Genomic DNA, 22779 nt, shown 5'->3' on the forward strand with positions numbered 1-22779 from the left:
AATTATTAAGTAGTAATTGTTTTATTACATCCTTCCCCATCAACAGTGGGTACATCTTCGGGATACAGAAGCCATTTTCCTTGCGAATTTTCAGATGCAACTTGATGGGGCCAAGATATGACCACCTGCACGGATGAGACTCGCCATGGACCCTCGTTAAATACCTTGAATAAAAAGACATTTTGAGGTTATGTTAATATATTGTCTACATTTGCATCAATATAGACGCAATGCATTGCTCTAACAATATTCTTTGGCGAAAGGAAATCATAAATCATATGTCTCAAAATATATTTAATTGAAATTTAAAACACCTACAACCTAATAGGCTATTTGACAAAGCGAAAAATAAATTGTGAATTATTTTAATCAGTGTATATATATTGAGTTTAAAAATGATTATTTACTAACGAAAGTTGAAAATAATACTTAATTTATTCAAAAATCCATAAATAAAAATGCATTTTTTAAACGTTTGTCACGTGACACAAAACTGGCCTGGCTTATGATGAAGTCACTTTCTTGTAAATTTTGCTTTTCTACTATATGTACCACAGATTAAAATACAGGAAAGTGACGTCACCGACCCCATTAAAGCGCCATATTGTCCAAGCAGCGTTTTTGCACGCTATTTAACAATGGAATTTTTTATATGATATTTTTCGGCAAATATGTACTAGAAATAAAAAAAACCCAACTTTTACTGGGTTCCTTAACTTCTACTAAATAATATAAAATGATTTTAAAAACCAGTCAAATAGCCTATTCAGCAATTACGAACCGATACAATATTTCATTTAGTCATAACAAAATGAACACCTGATAAGTGTGTATTACTCTTGTGCCGATGTCATCGAAGTAAGTCATGGCGGATTCTCCCTTCACTTCGCCTCCGTAGAACACTTGCTCAGGCCGCGCCGCTCTGAAATTATAATATTAATATTTATTTATTTTATCAATATTTTAAGCATTTTAAGACTAATTCTTACGCATTACAGTTTTAATGACTAAAACCGTAACAATTGTTATTTTGGTTTTAGAGAATTGTCTGATATGCCTCCCCCTGGCTTGCGCACAACCCCAGACACAAGTTTCATCGCAATTGGATAAATGGTATAAAAACGCTGACAGAACAGGCACGTTAATTTTTATATAAAGATAATTCAATGGAAAATAATAAATAATTTATGGGTATATAAATCTCGAAATAAATATATATATAGACTACTTATAACCTGGTTATTTATAAAATGTCACATAGTTCCAAATGATATAATTCATAACAATGTTCACATCTTTGCAGCCTTCACAACTATGATTTGACAATCAAAGATTTGATGTCTTATATTGACTAATAGCTGTAGGTACATACTACATACCCTTTTATCGACAGTTCAGCATTTTTGATAACCAGTGCTTCAACTTGGACAGGCTTTTTATCAGGTTTAAGCTCTTTGGAAGTGGAGTTCGCCCAAACAGAGAAGATTACAGAAGGTTCATTGTCTTCTAATGTTCTAGCGTCGAACCTCATAGTAATCGGCGGATTTCCTTCTGGCTGTCTCTTAAACGGATTCTCCAGTAAACAGGAAACTGTTGTTTTGTTAACGCTGGTACAAATCATGTGCTTGCCCTGAAATTACAGAATTATTTGTCTGTCAAAAACTGTTTAAAGTAATAATATTTTAAAAATATAAATATCATTTACAACAACAACAGCTTGTAAATTTCCCACTGCTGTGATAAGGCCTCCTCTCCCTTGAAGGAGAAGGTTTGGAATATATTCAAAATCATCAATCATATTTTAGAAACTCACAGTGATATTAGCGGCAATATAATGCAGACTGGCGTGATGTTGCACAAACAGTTGCGCTTCGTAAGCGGATTCTTGGTAGTTATCAACGTTTATCGAGAGTCGGATTTCTTCCTCTTGGCCCAGTGTAAGAGCGTATGCCTTACCATCTTTAGCTAAAAAAATATTTAATTAGTGATAAACACAAAATAATTTTTAGATTTTATGAAAGACTCGCTGCTCGCGACCTTGTACGGGTTTGAATTTAACAAAAAAAAAATATTGGAGCTCAAGTTACTCTTATTATATCAGTTATCTGCCAGTAAAAGTCCCCTCAAAAATCGGTGCAGCCGTTCCAGAGATTAGCCGGAACAAAAAGACAGACAGATAGACAGACAGACAAAAATATGCATTAATTAGAAAAGGTCTATTTTAATATTACAAAGAGACACACCAATGTCATTATATGTATGGAAGATTATAAATACTTTTTGGTAACAGCAGCACGGGCGACACGACCAAGTCGCTAACACAGACGCCGTCCTGGCCGCAGTCGTTGAGGAAGTTCGCGTTGAAGGACGTCCGCGCGGTCGCGTTGAGCACGGGGTAGTCGTCGATCTTGGGCAGCGCGCCCGCCTTGGAGTACTGCGGCTGGATGTGGACTATCTTGTAGGTGACTTGAAACTGTAAACGAACATTTTAATTAAGTCATTACTTTATGGACAATTTAGTAACTATTTATTGTAAACTTAACATTTTAATGTAAGACCTCTTTGTTTAGAACAGTTTTTCCAATTAAAAAATAGAATATGTCTTCCTATTCTCAGTCTCTGGACTATTTGTGTACCATATTTACCGAAAGTAGCTTTCGCGTCAAAGCAAGACAGACAGAGTTATAATACGACACAGCTTAGACTTAGCATCGGCAAATTCAATAAAACCGATTACTGCCGATTCACATAACCAATAGAAATAGCTCCCTATCGCGCCATTCGACGCTATTCGTCGCTATACCAGCTTCTCGCGTCTCTCGTGTCAGTTCATCCCAAGAAAGCAAGTGCATGGAAATCAACGTAACAAATCGACGAATACATTAGGTCACAAGTTATTACGTTTGTATAAAGGTCATATTCACGTAATAAATAAATACTGATAATTTGGATGTGATCGGTTTTACGAATTTGGACGATGCTACATCTAAGTTGTGTCGTACTATACTTTCGCATTTATAATATTAGTACGGATTCGGATAAATTTTATTAAAAGAAAATTTAAAGTAAAATTTTAGTCAGAGTTGCAAATAAAAATTAATAAGTTTAATTACGTACCTTGATTGGTGTTTGTATATCTCTAGTATTATTTTTTAAGTAAACGACGTGCTCCCTGCAATCTTCTACGTCTTTGCCGAGGTGTATAGTCTTATTTACAATATTCGATTTATCCGAGTCGAAGAATACTCTGGAATACTTTCGACCACCAGGAAACGTTTCTGCCTCGATGACGTAGTTCAATTCGTGAGTGTTGCTTTGGGCCGATCGCACAAGAGATTTAATAATACAACACGCTTGAAAATGAAAGCATGTGTAGTTCGACGTCGGGTCTTTTTGGCAACCTTGGATCGTCGGGTCGATATTTATGATTGTGTTCGATGGACGAATGGATGTTTTGATATCGATTATTGGTTTTGTCCGAATAAGTGCCACGCTACTCTGTAGAATGAAATAAAAATAATTAAGTTCACTGGCTGGATTTTTTATTTGAAGCTATTATTACCAAATGATGATTCTTTGATTTTAGAAGAACACACGTGTGCGGTTGTATGTATGTATGTATGTATGTATGTATGTATGTATGTATGTATGTATGTATGTATGTATGTAAGTATGCATACATGTATGTGTGTATGAAACATGTATTTATCTTTACGAGCAAGTGTCACGTGTATACTTTTTATTGCAAGTAATTGTATGACATCGTTTACGTTTTGACATTCGATATTCATGAATTTAACTTACATTTTCATAAGCACCGACTAGTAAATCCGGATAACCGTTGGCGTCAAGATCCATTCCACCGGAAAGAGAATACCCAAACGTTTTCATCAATATCGGTAACGACTCCGCCTTTATGATTTGTTCAGGTTTTGTTTTCAAGCCCTGTTTTCTGTCCCCCATGTGGATATAAACCACGCCGTTGTCCTCATAGGGGCTTCCGATTGCTACGTCATCACAGCCATCTTTATTTAAGTCCCCTGTATTAGCAATAGCAATACCAAACTGGGATTCGGGTTTGCCAGTTAATTTTAAACTATACTGTTGAGGCAGATTATGTTTTTCGTTAATATACAAGTATACAGCGCCGCCGGCATCTCGGGAGAAATAAAATGGCGCTCCAACTAAAAGATCCGGTAATCTAAAAATAACATGTGTGAAATAAAAAAATGTATATGGATTCCTTAATTTATTTATTTATAATTAATAGCTACTTGATGAATAAAGTAACATACCCATCGCCATTAACATCAGCAGCTGCAACTTCATATCCAAAACTGGAGCCGAACTGCTCGCCGTTGAGAATGAAAATTAAATTAAGGATATCGACGTCGTTGCGAGTCCAGTCATCAATTTTAGGTTTACTGAATAACACGACTTGTCCAGTACCATGAGCTCTGGGTGCGCCCGCCGCGTATGAAGCTTCAGACCCGAAGAAACTGGCGCCTGATACTGACATGCCTGAGACAATACCAAGTTGTTTATGTTAATAGTTGAAACCATTGAAAATATTATTCAAACCAAAGCGTTATCGTTTATAGTGTTGTTGTATTATTAATAAAATTAAGTTCTCGATCTTGTTTTATTATTATTTACATTATATGCTGATTATTAATTAACTAATAGACCTCAGTCTAACCTAGTAACGCGTAGAAATATAATCGTACCTATTAACTGTTCAATAATAATGCGATTTATACACGGATAATTTTTCTACTTCTTAAATTTTTTTATATTCCTAACTGAGTATTATAAAAGTAAAGTAATAAACAGCCTTTAAATTTCCCACTGCTGGGCTAAGGCCTCCTCTCCCACTAAGGATAGAATTTGGAACATATTCCACCACGCTGTTCCAATGCGGGTTGGTGGAATGCACATGTGGCAGAATTTCGATGAAATTAGACACGTACAGGTTTCCTGACGATGTTTTCCTTCACCGCCGAGTACGAGATGAATTATAAACACAATTAAGCACACATACATATGGTGGAGCTTGCCTAGGTTTGAACCCGATGTCATCGGTTAAGATGCACGCGTTCTTACAACTGGGTCATCTCAGCTTTTTGAGTATTATATGTATTGCGTATTTTCTTCTTACCTAGATAACTATACTTTTCAACAGGACTAACACCGTCCTCGACTGGCGCCATATACACGACATGATCTCTTTCCAATAAATCATCGTTGGTATCTTGAGTGAATATAGTGCCCCGCCACGTGTAAGGACCAGGACTGCCCAGGACTAAGGTGTCATCTTCGAGAAGCGAACTGCTCGTTCCAACTTGACAAAAACCAAATTCTTCGTGTTCTCTGAAAGTTTAATGAAAAACACGTTGTTATTTCCTAACTACTTGCAATCCATGTAAGTATATATAATCATCATACAAAAATCTCCAAGAGCTTTTGACCAATTCAATTCAATAGTCATCATTATGAGATCATATAAATTACTTTATATTTACTTTTATATAATTTGAGTGAAGATAATGAGGCTGAATTATACCTTTGTACAGAGCGACCTCGGCATGGCTCCCACACATCGATCAACTGGAGGTCGTTACTCAGCGTATAACAGAGCCCTTGACCAAATTGTGACTCCCCGGATTTGCGTATATATCTGTAAAATTTACGATCTAATATAACTAAAGCGTAATGCTATCATTATAATACTCGATGTAGATGTTTTAACATAAACACTTGAATTACAATTTGCTCGAATAAAATTATGTAGACGCAAAGGATGAGGTATTTACCTGTGAGCACAAACAACCGCTTTTTTACCCGCGCCCTGGCTTCTTACGGAAACTCCCAGCCACTGACCGTCCTTGATCTCGTCGGGATGCGGCTCAGTCAAATGGAAGGAATCAAGACCTAAACATAACCAATCCCCTTCATTACTTGAACGGTGGATGAGTAAATATAAACAAGCAAGGAACATTAATCAAATAAATTGAATTGCAAAATGTATTAGTATTATTGAAAGTTTTGTTTATATTGGCATAACATCTTTATAAGCAAAACAATTAAATTAAACACAAAAATAAAATATTTAAAATGATTAACTTAAAACGTTAGACTTAAACCCAATAAACGTGTGAATTGTTTACATAATAAAGGCAATAAAAATTATATAAAAGTCATTCGATAATATATTCCATGATTAAAACTTAGATATACAGGAAAACGAAAGCAATATGTCATCGAATATGCATTGTTTTCGTTTCCAATGAATTTGATAGAAACCCAAGATCAAACCAAGTTGTGGATCGTCGGCAAATGCAAAGCATTGCAACCAGGCGTGATGCAAGATAAATATATCATTACCATAAGGCAAATTATAGAAAACCTTGCAAAAAAATCAGAAAAATGTGTTTCAAATGGCACAGATATCGTGTGGTTTGCATCATTAGCACTAATCTTTGATCAAACACGAGACATGCATTACACAAACTCTTGAGAACTTGCTAGATCATTAGAGGACGATTTTCTTCAAAGACCTGTAACGATTTTTTAGTGGAAGATACGGCGTGTGGTGAATCTCATATTTTAATTCGTGTGGTCTCAGGTTAATTTTCGTTATCGAATACTACTTTATGTTAATTCAGAGCTGATACTGACGGTAATTAATCGATGGCCGATACGTTAATTCACCAGAAGACACCAATTATGTTTTATTTAAAGTAAGTGAAACTAACTGTTATTCTATGGGTAATTTTTTACTTTTGTTATTTTGGCCCAGCATTATTTTTGCTACGTTCTTATTACATTGTTAGACGATTTGATTATGAAAAACCAGACATACGGAGGTTTTCGCCGTAATTAATAATGAGTGACGTATGCAATTTATTTCTACATTTTATTTTATCAACATTATTGTTAACGAATTAATTCTTTTAACCAATCACCATTTACGATTTCTGTTATGTTATGTTAATAATATGATTGACATTTATATAAAAAAAAAAAAACAAAAAAATATACTAATTTTAAACTAAGAACTGTCAGCGTTTTGCGTCACTAAATATTAAAAATTCTAATTATGACTAAAAACACAAGCTCTTGCAGTATATACAACACCGACATGGCGGCATCAAGCCATTATGGGTGTGAAAACTGATTTACGTCATTACTATTCATAAAGCAAGTTTCCATCTAATTTATTACATAATGTTCGTAGTTTCGTGGTCAATAAATACAATTAAATTTCAAATTTCTATATTATTAAGTGCTAGCTCAAGCTTGTGAGTGGGTGCTTTTGCAAGCAGTTAGTGCTGATTCATGTAATTGGATTTATTTTCATAGTACAATCATATTTTACGGTTTAATAAAATATTTTCAAGGCGAGAGATAATGAAAATAAATTCCAAACACGTCAATCATTAATGTGATTTATACAGAATAAAATAAAGTCATTCAGTTAGTACATGCTATACATTATTCTCCATGGCACAGCTGGAACTTAGCAGTCAGACGGCGATTAGTATAATCAAAGTAAAGTACAGCGATTAGTCAATATTAGTCAAGGAGCGAATGATTAAATGTATAAAGGAGATTGAGACCACAGCTCACTTACTCGTATTTATCTTGCCGTACTTCGCTGTTTTGGGGCACCACCGACAAAAGACAACAATTTAATTAAAACTTATAAAACTCACATCGATCGATTCCAGCATTTCCTTCCTTATCTAAAAGAAGTATCCAGTCTACTAGTGTCGTATATGTCTACTGATAATGAATTATCAGGTTTAATTTGTCTTGTGTGTATTATAATAAGCTGCTATGAGTGCTCGATTGGATTAATTACTCTTCAACAATTACTACGTTGACTACGTTTGCAAATATCTAATTTATACATACGATTAAATGCACATAAATATACAACGTGATACAGTCTGTATTTTATTAACTTGTTACGTAAACTTAATTCTTCGGATAATCGAACATACCTGTACAAATGTAATTAAAATTTTAAAAATACATAAAACGTCTTAAATAATCACATAAAGGTCAGATGATTTATAAACCATTCAATTTATATTTACGAATTGTGCGAAATACATGTGAAAAAAATTCAATTATTTAATACATTTGAAATAAATGTATCTTTTAAATGGAAATCTTTATTTTAGTAACTTCGTTGCAGTATTAGATTAAAAATAGTTTGATTCATAGTTTAATATCAGAATACAACGTTTATCCACTTTTCATAAGTGCTTATTTAATAAGAAAATCTTAAATATCAAGTTTTCTAATCCAAATACCGAAAATAAAACACATAGTATTTATAAATAAAACGAAAGCTCACTTCTCTTTCCGTCGGTAACGATTTGTTCGCAGTCGCCTTGTGAAGTGCTTACACTGCATTTCCAAAGCGCACCTGACTTCGTTGTGTTTGGTTGTAGATTCTGACCAAGAGGAGCACCAACAAGCAGCCTGTAAATAAAAAAAATCCTATTGTCACTGCGTCTTTATAATTTTCACATGCAAGGTCGACATACAAATTAGATTAAATATATATTCATATTATAATTAAATATTAGCTCGCTGTGCACGCACACCGACTAAATAGCGCATCCATTTATATATTTCTTTTTCCCGCGCTTTCACGATGTGTGACACTCGAGATGACAGATGCATAAATAAACAGATAAGTAATATATATTCATCATTTATCCTCGTAAATATGACTAAGAGTCGTTAAACTAATTTTAATTTTAAAATAAATGTGCTTTTGTGAAGCAGTGTTTGTTTCTTTTTTCGGCGTTCGGGAAATAAAGTATAACCATGCTTTTTCACGTTCGAGATGTTGCTTATCTTACATGCGAATATTTATCTTTCACCCTATAACCGGGAATCTTGAAGTTTTTTTTTTTTTATATTCGAATATAATATTTGACTTTTTAAAATTTTGAAATATTAAATCACGTTTGTAAGTATATTCGATATACCTTCTGAATCAGTAATTATTAGTTTTTGAATGTACAACTATATTAAAAAGATATTACTATATAGCAATAGAGTAGATTTTCTTGATCTTTGAACGATTTACATTGTAACAAGAATTATTAACGAAAGAAATGTTTTAAATGGGATAAAATGCATTAAAAAAACTATAAAATATTGTTGTAAATTACATTTAACACGCTTAAAAACCCAATGGCAACACAACATTTTTATAGGGTATATCATGATACGGATGCAGGTCTATTATTATATAATCATTATGTTGGTAATAATATCTGATTACAGGGAGCCCGTAGTGAATATTACATAGTAGTCCCTAATTATTGTTTGTACAGATCTTAGATAACCCGTCAACGCTGTTCGTGCCCCTCGCTGTTAGCAGTTGCTCATTTGTAATTTAATTGCTACTACCTACCTGTCAATGACAATAAGGGTGTAGTATTTTTTTAGGTGATTTACAAAACAACAAAACTGTTGTTTACTAATAGATAAAACGCTATTATTGTAGGTATTTAAATTCGGGATAAGTTCTTCAAATCGAATCAATGTTTTACTGGTATTGTGTTTTTTTTTTTATAATTTTATTTGTATAAAGTACATTATAGATAATAATTTGCAGCTATATGAAGCCGCAGATTAACTTCAAAGTAATAGTATTACCCTCTGTACTCGAGTTAAACAATCGGTGATATTGTGTCGAATCGATTAAATCGCACGCGTTCGATTATTCGATAGCAAATAACCCATCCCGCATTCAATTTAATATTGGTTACGGAGAGCGGTCCCTATTATTATACGACCGTCTATGGCATACCCTTATGCATTTAAATTATCATAAATCACTCTCTACGCCAATGTTCGACTTCCCCGCTTGATCTCAACAGCGTTCAACGCTTGATTCAATTAATAAGAAATTTAATATTGATAAACATTATAGTATCTATACATTACTGTATTCCATTTCACGTAACGTACGTTTAGTCTCATTTACTATTATCGTTCGACTATTGTTCGTAATCTCTGAATTATGTGCAGCAAAATAGTACCGCGCCAGACACCCACATGTGAAGGTCATCGAACTTTTTGTTGAAGGGACACAGAAACATGGAGATACAATTAAGCTCTCATTGTTTTGCTCAGTGTTGCGACACAGCCTTATCTAAACATTTTGTTAAAAGCGCTCTTAAGAAAACCGTGCGCCCTGCATTATGTTTAAGCAAATAGACTCTGTGCTCAATTCTTTCAATGTATCATTGCGTGGGTGATTGATGCTTAACTTTTAACTTGCAAAAGGCAATCACTCAATATCTTGTAACTAATTTAATTGAAAAGGGGTTCGTTTAGAGAAACAGTTAAGCGCCCACATGACCACAATCGATCTTGCCCTTATTGGGGTAACGAAATGCGCCTACGCTTCGGTATATTCATATTGCACATATATTTAATCGACAAAATTAACTATATAACAACATCGCAACCAGTAATTGCAATTAAAAGGTCAAATACTCAAGAATTAACTCTATTTGATGTACCTATAATTACAGCTTTTTACATTTTACTACTAGGCGAGAGTGATTACAATAATTTGTTTAAAAAAAAGCACTATTCCTTACCTATATTCCTATAGAAGTTCTTACAGTTGTATTTCGGATTCTAATTAAATTAAACTAAAATTAAGTGTCAATAACGCAATGGTTAAGGGTCTAGCGATGTATAAAGACACAACTTCGATCCTGACTACATGAGCCCTTTTCATTTTTGTAGAAAAAAAAACAACACTAGCTTTATTTTTAAAGGAATTAGCCCTCCGCAGCATGTCATATACTACAATTAGTATCATTTTTCATAAACACATTTTCTAAAGACTAAAACTATTTTATTTGTAACTCCATTGCAATTGAAATGTTATCTTTCCATTTAACAGCAAAACTGAAATATCGTCTGTACCGCTGGCACTCCTGTTTACAGTGTAACCTATCGCATCCTTGACGGAGCCTCGCCCCGCAAACAGCAATAAATCCCCATCACTATACCATCAATCCTTGACATTGGTTGATAGCGGTGCCATATTGCACTACCATTTAGATAAGGTTTACAATAAAAATGCATTCCGTGGGTGGTTCGTTACAAAATTAGTTTCGCTTCGAAACAAGACGACCGAAAATAAATACCTGATAAATGTTTTCAATTTAAAAGCTTTTATCGTTACGCCCATAGATAACTAATGATGAAGCAAAACGCATTAAGAAACATTAAAATTGTCTTTGATTTACTTTGTAATGTTACTGTTTAATTAAAACGTCATATGTATCTTTAACACTTTACTCTCTTTCGAATTTTATACACTTAAGTTATCTAAATCAGCGTCCAATTTGACGTCTTTATAGAGCAGAAGTAGAAGTCAATAAAAATAATCTATTGGAGTGACTATTCGATTAAGTCAATTGAAAAGATCAAAGAGCGAGCAGTCCGTGGCGATATTAGGATAGGAGGATGCCTACGCGTACAAAACGTGCGTATACAGCGCGCCGTGTTGTGTTACGTGAAGAGTGCGCCCACACGTGAACAGATGATGATGTATCATTATTATTATTTATAAAATCATACTTGGTAATCGCGCATACTATTTATTTGACGTAATTAAATAACGGATAATCTGCGTTACCAATATATTATCGTTTAAATACTTATAATAAGAATTTAGGTTTAAGTTCATATGTAGAATAAAGAGTCGAGATGGCCCAGTGGTTAGAATGCGTGCATCTTAACCGATGATTGCGGGTTCAAACCCAGGCAAGCACCGCTGATTCATGTGCTTATTTTGTCTTTATAATTCATCTCGTGCTTAGCGGTGAAGGAAAACATCGAGTGGAAAGCTGCATGTGACAAATTTCATGGAAATTCTGCCACATGTGTGTTCCACCAACCCGCATTGGAACAGCGTGGTGGAATATGTTCCAAACTTTCTCTTTAAAGGGAGAGGAGGCCTTTAGCCCAGCAGTGGGAATTTAGAGGCTGTTATTGTTGTTGTGGAATAAACGGAATATCATGTTCTCTACCAACAACGCAGGATGTATTTTTGATGGATCAGAGGCGTGTGTTTTTGCATATATAATAAGCACAGGATTTTCTACACTGTCTTCCTTTTGTATGATGGCAAAATATGTTCTCTGTACCAGTAATATGATCAGTATAGATGTGCTTTTTACTACTTTACTTTTACAATTAACTTTTTGCTTTTCAATGCAAAAGAGTGTAGCAGTGTTATACTTATAAACTCAGTCTGCTAATGAAAATTGCAGTAAAGCCAATACACAAGTCTAATTTGAACTTGGATTTTAACTGCAACCGTACAAGCGAAGCATGTCATATCATCCTCCTCCTGCCCTTATTCCAACTTACTTGGAGTCGGTGCAGCATGTCATATTCTTCCATACTATCTTATCTGACGTCATCTCACAAGTAACATTCTTTCCTGCCATATCACCTTTCACACAATTCAAATTCATCCATCAAATATATAATATAGGAGCGAACCACGTATGCTAGCATATTAATAATAAGTTCCTTAAAATACCCTCATAACATTCGATAATTTTTTTTAATAGTAAATGAAATCTACGGAGAAGAAAGTCGTCGTAACTGAAGTACGATTAAGGAAACAGAGATCTTGTTAACATTGACATGTTACATCCTGAAATGTTACTAATATACTTGCCAGTTAAAGCCATACTTAAATTACCGCAGCGGTCAGCTGAAGATAATTAACTGGGAAATATATGAAGGTTCCATAGCGATAAATATTAAAACGTCCGGCAAAAACATGTCAGAAGTTTGCCGTTTCGTACAAAAATGATATAATGACTTAATTAAAGGCGAAAAAGACGACGTGAGCATGAATGGATGAATTTAGATCTGTTGGTAATGTATTGTATACTTTTTAAATGAATAAATAAATGCTTAACGAAACGTTGCCAGTTAAAATAATAAAAAAATCATAAGAGGTTGTATATGTGTCTTGTAATTATGTAAATAACTACGAAATTTATTGATGCTCATGTAATTGTTTTCATTATGACTCCATCCGCATACCCTGAGTAACATAAGTAAATATTGTTGGTCGTCGAGTGGTAGCAGGGGCTTCGCCGGTGGTCCACCGCAAACACTGTCCGGGCATTGCCATTGTCCAAACTTTATTGCCTTTACCCACATAAGGAAACAACCAATGTGGCCATCCGGAATATTCAGCAGTAAATCAACTGAAATAATTACAAGCTAATAAGCATGCCGCAGATTTTAATAAATTTTGTTATATGAATGAAGCGATACCGTTGCTGCATACTTATATTCAAACTTACTTGTACTTTATTAAAATATTATATATGATTAAATAAAATGATTAAACAATACCAAATTTCTTATTACGTACTAAATGGCTGCAATATCATCAAGTAATGAAATTAATCATTAATGAAAAAGTGCCACGCGCCACCCTTTGTGTGGCACAAATTGTATGGAAATGCGCAAGTACATGCAAATGTATTTATGCAATAATTCAAATGAAACTCGTCATAACTTTATTTACGGCTTCCTATAATTTCTGCGACAAAGGCTTTTATAATACATTAATACTAAATTCTCATAACAAGCTTTGAATAAATCTACCGAAGCATAAGAATGTAAGCCGCGAGCTTCCAATACGCGTAATGAATAGAAACTACATTAACTAGCAAAAATTATGTAGGTTGAAATCGATGTCTCCTCTCGGTTAGCGCAACTCAAAAGCCTTTCTAATCATAAACCGTCGCTTTCCCCACTTTGAAGACCCTTCGACCATGAAACTTCTCAATTAACTGTGTCCATAATTACTCAAGACGCACGGGTCGAGTCGTGACTGACGGGCAATCCTGTCACCGACATTTTTGTACACAAAACATTACAACGGATCGAATAAGCTAAATAAAAACAAGCTTTGTCGAAAAAACAATAGAGAACGGTTTCATTCATATCGGTACGAGATGACACCTCGAGGCATTGAATCCATTATGCATCATTTTCTGTGACATTTAGAATTTATTACCGATGTCGATGGAGAAGGTTGAGCAACGCTTTGAGTTTACGATTTAGCAGAAAGAGTAAATACTTACATAACTTCACACACGCTACGTATAAGTAAATATTCACATTTAGCGTTACTATAGATATTTGTTGATGTTACGATTCTTTAAATTAACAACTTGACTTTTTTGGTCATTATTTTTAGAAAAAGGTTTTTTCGTAATAAAATGTTTTTAGTGTCGTGAGTTTTTGTTCTGAGTGACTCATGTACAAAGTATTCTTTAAATATCAATATAACGCAGTACACAAACCACCTAGCAATATAAGAGCCACAAGATCGATCCAAACCTTTGAAATTGTGGTACTCGTAAGTAGCAAACAACCAGATGGACAATATTTTGATAAATGCTATATTTTTACAAATAAATAAAACTATTCAGTAAGCTACTTTTTTAATATTTATCTATATTAAAAATCAAATCAAACTATTAGTTTATTTAAGTAGACTCAATTAAGCAAATTTGAATCGTTTAGAACAGATTTGAATTAAATGTAAAGTTATCTACCGGTTCGGAGGGCAGATTCTACCGAGAAGAACCTGCAAACTCAGTAGTTAGGTACACTTTTCCTCCATTTTTATTACATGTCAGTAAAGAACATTTATATTTTTTTTATAAATCTTATCTAGAAACCGATAAATACTACATGCTTTTTTGTGTTTAATATAATCTTGTACTAAGTAATTGGTCTTATTTATGAAAGTTTTTGGTTTAAGCTTTAATAAAGACAAAGATTATTATTTAATATATACAAAGACACACTGTCCTAGCTTGATCCCTTACACAATAGACACGAAACGCGGCGCGTGCAATGGGATTGTAACTGTAATTATTCAAATATTTGATTTCGTGTCTTAACATTCCCTTTTCCTAAGCATTAAAAGGAGGTGAACCATTTGCCCTGCTGTGGAACACTTTCCGGCAAACACTTCCTCACTTTATATTATTGAAACATATGATAGTTAATATTAAAGCTGACACAAATCATTACGAATACAATGGAACTGAGTCTCGCTTCGTGCCCAAGAGTTCTAGAGAGTAACCGTAAAGTGTGAGATGAAGTATTATCGTCGGGCGATCTCTCATTAGCAGTGTGTGGAGATAGCCGCGCTACTGACTTGCTCATGTTCCACCGTCGTTACCCGACGTAACGGAGACATAGTTTCATATACGTATACTAACATTGATCGTTGCTTGACTTTATATAAATAAATTGCAACATGTATACGAAACGTTCTTAATAACAGCAATAGCTTGTCAATTTCCACTGCTGGGCTAAAGCCTCCTCTTCCCTTTGAGGAGAAGCATAGGAGCATATTCCACCACGCTGCTACAATGCGATTTGGTAATAGACACATGCACGTTTCCTCGTGATGTTTTCCTGCACCGCCGAGCTCAAGATTAAATTTAAACACAAATTAAGCATATGAAAATTCAGTGCCTCCGTTGGAACCCGCAATCATCGGTTAAGATGCGTACTATCCACTGGGTCATCTCGGCTTATCACGAAACTTTCTTAATAAATACAATTTTTTTTTGGTGTCTATTCGATCCTAAGCCGATTATGATTAAGTTTTGATGCTATTTATTTGAATATATACAATGTTAAAAAAAGTTTAAACACCCGTTATATGTTTTATCTCTCTCTTATTCAACTCGTATAAAGTCGTCATACAATCTGAACATTATTAATGAAAAGTAATAGTAGTACACACTTTGTATATTTCGCAATACTTGCAGACTGTTGATGGGTATGACTGGTATCTTATATACGAGTAGATAATCATATACTTCTATAATTTACACAGTGAAAATATACTTAGTCAAGAATTGTATATGTAATATCCGTGTACATATTAGTATTATTAACAAAATAATTCCAGTAAATGAATGTCGTGATAAGCAGCTCAGCTGTGGGATTTAAAAAGGAGCACATTGATATCTTAAGTGGTCTGACGACAGATATTTATCGGTGAACAAATCTTTTATTTGTATTGCCATCGTGTTTGATTTTATCAATGAAGTTTTCATGTACGTGTTTTAAGAATTATATTTACTTAACTTGTATGTTTGTGTTTTTTTAATAAATGAATTATATTATACATTAAGTTTATAATTGCTTTGTAGTTAAAAATCATCATCATGTCATGTTGCAAAATAAATGTTGAATTAAATACCGTTTACGTTGACAAGCATAAAAAATAGTTAATTCATAAATTTGCAATCATACCATTACCATAATTTAATGTCGGATCCGTCAATAGTGTAAGAAAATTACTTCTAGTTACGTTCCCCTATTTTTGCTTACCCATTTTCGTGACCTCATTTTATGATATTTATCGTAAGGCATAAATGAACTAATCAAAATCAAAAGTGTTATTACTTTTGAAATCATAAAGCTTTAATAATAAAATTGTAAATCTTTCTTTTTATAAATTAAAAGTGAGTGCACATTGTATTCGTACAAGTTAGTCGGTTTTAGGTACATATTATATAATAATTACAAATGGCTAATATAATTTATGAACACGACATATCGTGATTATTGTAACAAAGTGCAATACTAAATCTTGACTAAGATAAAGTAAGGAAGACTGTAAATCAAAGGCAGGCGCTATAAAGCAGTGCGCACAGGCATCGCGCAGATTATCTCGAGTTGCAAACCAGTTCCGAACGAGTAAATATTACTGGAGTGCATTAGTCAGATATCGACCCCTGCTGTGTGGGCAAGCGAGTTTGAAGACTTCTAAAACTTCTGGATGAAAGCCAACAGGAGTATAGGTTTACTCACTTACGAAGGCGCGCCCCTCCACGTTACATCGTTATCGACGGGCCTTAGTATGAGTGTGTGACGCTCATGCTTATTCGTACATGACTTTTTAGTAGAGATAGCAAAAAAATACTTATTACATTTTTTGCATGTAGCCTGAATTTTATAAAAAAATAATTAATTTAAGGAGAGTGCACGTCTTTGTGTGTGAGATATATAAGGTATAAGTAGACAGTAGTCGTCCTGTTATTTGGTTGGTATCGACTCAGATTGGAGTGTTATTTTCATCTTGAGTGGGATTAAAATTGGTATTGACTTCCCCTTTCACAAGGGTAGGTACAATTACGCCTTTGTGTTGATTCATAAGTCATTTTTTATCCTTGTTCAGACTTATCATACCTTCCTACATAACTCAAATTTATGTCGGCAATTTCGATGTATTATTATATAGTATATTTCATAATGTAACATTTTTTTAAAGTTTTCTATAACAAAGTATTTTGAAGGAAGTTTAAAAAATAATTGCAGACTTTCTTAAACATTAAATGAAGATTACAAATCATACTTGCTTTATTTTACGCACTTAATAATAAATTCAGAAAATAATGTGTAATATTTATCAATAAATACTTATTACATAACTGTAATTTATTAATAATAATAAAATCGTTCTTTTTTAAATACATATGACTTCGTATATTGACGACTATTTATATATAGACTGTCAAGTATAAGTTGGCGTTCCTGTGGCAGCACCTGTTACACCTTTGTTTTACCACTTTTTTGTTTATTTTACCAATATCTCCCTCGAAAATAATTGTCTACGTCTCATTTTGAGTAAGTTTTCTTAATAAGGGTAAATAAAATAAATAAGATATTAAATGAACAAAAAAAATTAGTACATGTTTTTACCACACGCCAACATACACTTGACGCGCTATAATAGTTTCTAGTTGATTTCATATGACAATATAATTACTTATGGATCTTAAGGCCGTCGTGAGGCAAAGCACGTCTTTACCCAATATTTACGTAAGGCACGCCTTTCTCACGCAACACCGACAGTCCGACGGCAGCGATCAGTAAAAGTCAATACGGCCGAGTGTGTTTATTGTAGCAATTTTACTCTAAATATGTGATGACCGATATATCAAAGTAAGATGTTTCTCACGAATTTCTATGTTTGTCGGTATGTACTAAAACAGTGTCGCTGCGACAGAAATAATCTTCCGATTAGTTTCCAGCGTCATCGCTGTGCGTCAAGTTTATATTAAGAACACAAATGCAGCCCTGAGATCGCTTTTAGGATGAACTGGCTAAATTTACCCAATGCAAGTTTCTTTTTTTTAGTTGAATATTAAATTACTGGTTAGAAACATCATCTTCATTTGATCGATGATAAATTAAATGATTAATGCATGTTGTAATTTTTTTTAAATAGTTTCAACCTTTGATCGAGATTGATTTTCCAAAAAACAAAGGTTTTCGATTTAAACTATTTAATGTTTGGTAGATTTGACGACCTTGATCGAGCAGCAGTGTCACCGACAGGAAGATTCAATTGAGTGAATGAATCGGCGTGCGTTAGTGAATCGTTCAATGGCCTAGAGATCACGTGTGAATTAGGTCACTGTACTAAGTCAATAACCTCTTATAAGGAGATGATAATGCCAAGATAACAAAAAGCTCGTAAATGTTGTATTTACAGATTATAGTCAACATTTCCTCACTTCTTTATGAAATATTCATATACGGTAGAATTAAAAAGCATTGTTCAGCTCACAAATCAGAAATATCAGATAGAAACATCTAAACGCGCATACAACTTACGAGCACATGTCAAACTTGTCAATTAGTGGATGCTTGGAACTGAAATTGGATTTTACAATACAACATTAAAGCCATATAAAGTGTCTCTTTATAGGGAAAATTTAAACTTGCTAGATGCCGTGACTGAACAATACGACTTATCAGGACACAGTAGGGAGTTAGCCCTTAGGCAGTGTAGGCCGCTAATTGGGCCCTAACTTGGTATCGTCCGACAAAACTCTGATAAGATCTCTGCACTTTATTATTTATCATAACAAAATTATTCCAATTATTTGAAAATAGATTTATGATGACTAACAATTTTTCATAATTCCATGCAATTCATAATAGAAAATAATTGTAAGTAAGTGTAATCCATACATATGTTTTTTCAAATACTAATATCACTTCATACAGATGTTATATTACTAATATTATATATGCGGAAGACTACATATTTCTATCACGTGGCAACAGGACATCTGTAGCAGGACGGATTATATTAGTTTTATCTAATTATCGATAACATCGAGGAATTGAGCATATACATATAGATACTTTTAGAATATTCTTCATTGATATATATACTTTTAATTTATCGGCTAGTGTCAATACATGTTTAATAAATAGAGAAGGGACTGAACACAAAGTATTTTGTTCTGTTGTTGTCATTTAAAGGTATTCAATAATCCTTACAAATCCAAAATAGGCAATTTCGGTTACTGAATCCACCGCGCGGCCTGTTCATCACGTCCCTGCTTTCCATAACAATAGCAGGTACACTTTGTACAAGACACTGACATAACCAACGCCATCCTCTATAATTTATGGAAATGACCACGAACAAAAACGTATAACAAAGGTGTCTACTCGAAATTAAGTAGATGGGTCGAGTATCGTGTTCCCCATTGTCTAACTATTGTCGAGGTAGACTTGGTAATCGTAAATGCCATCCCTCGCCAGCATTATTGTAATAAAAAACTAATTTGAAACATATACAGTCAACGACAAAAGTTACTTATTTTCCTTATACATTCTAAGACATTTAATTAGAACACTCCTTGGAAATTTTATGATTGTTCTGAAAAAGATCTGGAAAAAAGTGGGTTCTAGTGTACCGAGTAGTTAATTAGAGTGATGATCATTAGTTTCGTCTTTCCGAGAAAATGTCGCGTGTCATACGCAGTAGCCGTTTTTTTATGTTCTTTATTCGTGCGACGAATCTCTAAACTTGTTAGATAGCGCTGAGGATGTCAGACTTGCTTTTCTTTGTCGCAAATAACCGCAGTCAGATGCTAATTGAGTAGAATTTATTGCTTGGGTTCGGCTGGCGCAATCGTGTATAGTAGCCGCCTCTGATTTCTACATCATTACAATCTCATCGTATAACATAAAAGCATAATCTCGGAATTTTTCTTTGCACCTAGTTTTGTAATATCTAATACGCGGTCACGTTAATGTCATTACGGCATGTGTGAAATGTCCATTTATAATATTCGTGCGGTTGAAAATATTTCATTAAAATGATTTCACTTAGTTATGTTCTAATGAAAAATAATTTTCACTAAAAGTCTTCATTTGGAATAAAACAGTTCAACGGTATATTTATTTATGTTGTGATTAATTAAGCTTTAAATTATTCTGTTTTTAAAAAAAGTGTACGTATACCTATCACTTTACTTTTTACTCGAAGCGAGCCGGATGTCGTTTTATTGTGTTCTTCAAAAAGCTGTTTATAGAATCCTGTAAAACTCATGAAAATTAATGTTACATTTCATTGTTAAAACATTTCCTGGGAACACGTCACCCTATTCGTTTCATGTATTTATGCTTTTTACTTGCCGCCACCTCACCCGACTCAGGACGATATCAACCCAAGTGTGCATATATATAAGTAAAAATTAAAATAACATATAGTAATCCCAGGGATTATTCAGCGTTCATTGAAATTTAATGGTATTTTTTGGATTAACATATATTAGTTATTTAAATTTTCTTGACGTCGACTAGTTTTATTATAATTTACCTAAAATTCAACCTTAAAATTGAATCATAAAAGAGCAATGAAATACGTATCAATGTATGATACAAGAATAATCACGGTATGTTATGAAGATTCACTCGAAATCGATCGAACTCGTTTCCTAATAGCCTATCGAATAGCAGTTAAATTGGAACGGTAGTGAAATCAACGGGAATGATGATCCCCTAGCCTCATAAACAAGCGGGATAGAGTAATCAGCAGATTACGTTAACCTAGATAAATAGCGGGAAAGCGGCCCTTCATACGAAACTTTCTATTTTTCGATAGCGAAGTCGATTCGAAATTCGGCCGTGGGCGAACATGTTTCGAAATAAAACAAGCAATACAAAAAGGGTTTCTGGTCTGACACAATTTTTGCTTGATTGGTTACAACTGTTTGCACGCTTATTATATTTATCTAACTGATAATATATTACAATAACAAAAACTTTATTGTATATGTACCTTTAGTAGTCAAGAACGACCAGTTGCTAGAACACGTAAACCTTAATCGATGATTGCGGGTTCGAACCCGGGCCATATTGAAATTCATGTGTCGGATTTTTGTTTATAATTCAAGTGGGGCACTTGTCACGTGTCACCGCAATGAAAATTAAAACTCTGGAAGGTGGCTTTTGCCCAGAAGTAAGACATTTAAAATGTCTTATTATTATTTTCTGATGTTTTGTTATTTATTTTTTTCTTTCGTTTTATGCTATTATAAATTTGATTAAATATTTCTTGGACATCAATTTGATAGCGACATAACATTAATATGGTCCTATTATGACTTAAATTTAAAAATAAATCGAGACTGAACAACGCGTCATTTGCATTGTATATTAGCAAATATTTGTTAGGAAAATATATTATGTTTATCTTAGTACTGATCGTGTCGTTAATCGAAGTCACATTTGCAATGGCAAATTTTAGAGATACAAAAAACTATTACATGTTAACGACGATTAAAATTCTAAACACGAACTCTCATTGAAAAATGACTTCCATCAAAAGTCTATCAATTCATAATCGTCGCCATAATGCAATTTAAATATTCTCTCACAATGGTGCTAAAAATTATTTTGAGTCATACGTTATTAGATTTGCATACAATCACTTTACCATATAAGTATGGGATTTGGTGTAGCATTAGTGAGAACATGAATTACGGTGACGATACCCTTATAAAGTGCAGTGTGACCTTACAGCGTTCTAAGTTACGGCTCATTAAATCTATTTAGCCCTGGCGCTGGTGATATATAAAGGTAGCATTATGCTAACGCACTTTTAACACCGCCCAAAGAAGGTGTGCAATGTTTTTAGGGTATGTATTTGAGTTTTTTATCCACCGTAAATTTTAAATGCCTGTACAGATTTAGATGTACGGAGTATCGTTGGTATTCCTGCATCATCCCAAGTGATACTGACTATAAATTTATAAATGGAGGGCAGGCGTGTTATTAAATTTTTAAGATATAAAACTGTAATATTAATACTTTAATTTCTTTTTTTAGGCATGCTTTCTATTTTATTAGATTAATATAAAGCACGGAGATGATGAATGTTTAGAAAATGTTACTTGAAATTTATAAGTTCAATTAATGCAATTTTGTTTAATGAAACTGAAAACACAGTCTAATGTGGATTAGTAGATACACATGTGGCAGAATGTAACTCAACACATGCAGGTTTCCTCACGATATTTTCTGTTACTGCTGAACATGAGATGTTTTATAAACACAAATGTAATAAGTAATACAAAAGTTCAAAGTTCTGGAAATAATGAACGTTGTATATTTTTATAACCAGATGCAGCTGTATTTCTCCTTCTGTTTGTTCGTGGAGATGTTGGAATACAGGTCGTGCTGGCTCAACTTTTGACCTATACGACCGTATCACCATATCTTCAAAGTAGCCGAGTAGATTACAATGTATGCATCTGCCATACAGATGTAAATCGCGGCCCTTCTCTTTTATGGGCACATTAAGTCAACCGACTTCAGCTTTGTTTTGATAAGCACATAAATAGCTCATAT

At 33.8% G+C, this 22779-nt stretch overlaps 1 protein-coding gene across 1 annotated transcript in view; it reads right to left on the minus strand.

Moving 5' to 3' along the window:
* LOC124534039 (integrin alpha-PS1) overlaps positions 1-22779 on the minus strand; it is a 62730-nt gene that overhangs the window by 2627 nt on the left and 37324 nt on the right. Inside the window, exons 2-13 of the mRNA XM_047109673.1 lie at positions 8366-8493; positions 5814-5931; positions 5564-5677; positions 5159-5370; positions 4296-4521; positions 3805-4201; positions 3118-3498; positions 2278-2473; positions 1814-1965; positions 1380-1630; positions 820-922; positions 29-164 (exon numbers count right to left, since the gene is read on the minus strand). Of these exons, the coding sequence (XP_046965629.1) occupies positions 29-164; positions 820-922; positions 1380-1630; positions 1814-1965; positions 2278-2473; positions 3118-3498; positions 3805-4201; positions 4296-4521; positions 5159-5370; positions 5564-5677; positions 5814-5931; positions 8366-8493 (2414 nt within the window). The remainder of the gene's footprint in view (positions 1-28; positions 165-819; positions 923-1379; positions 1631-1813; positions 1966-2277; positions 2474-3117; positions 3499-3804; positions 4202-4295; positions 4522-5158; positions 5371-5563; positions 5678-5813; positions 5932-8365; positions 8494-22779) is intronic.

This window comes from Vanessa cardui, chromosome 12 (assembly GCF_905220365.1).
Source record: "Vanessa cardui chromosome 12, ilVanCard2.1, whole genome shotgun sequence".
Lineage (NCBI taxonomy): Eukaryota > Metazoa > Arthropoda > Insecta > Lepidoptera > Nymphalidae > Vanessa > Vanessa cardui.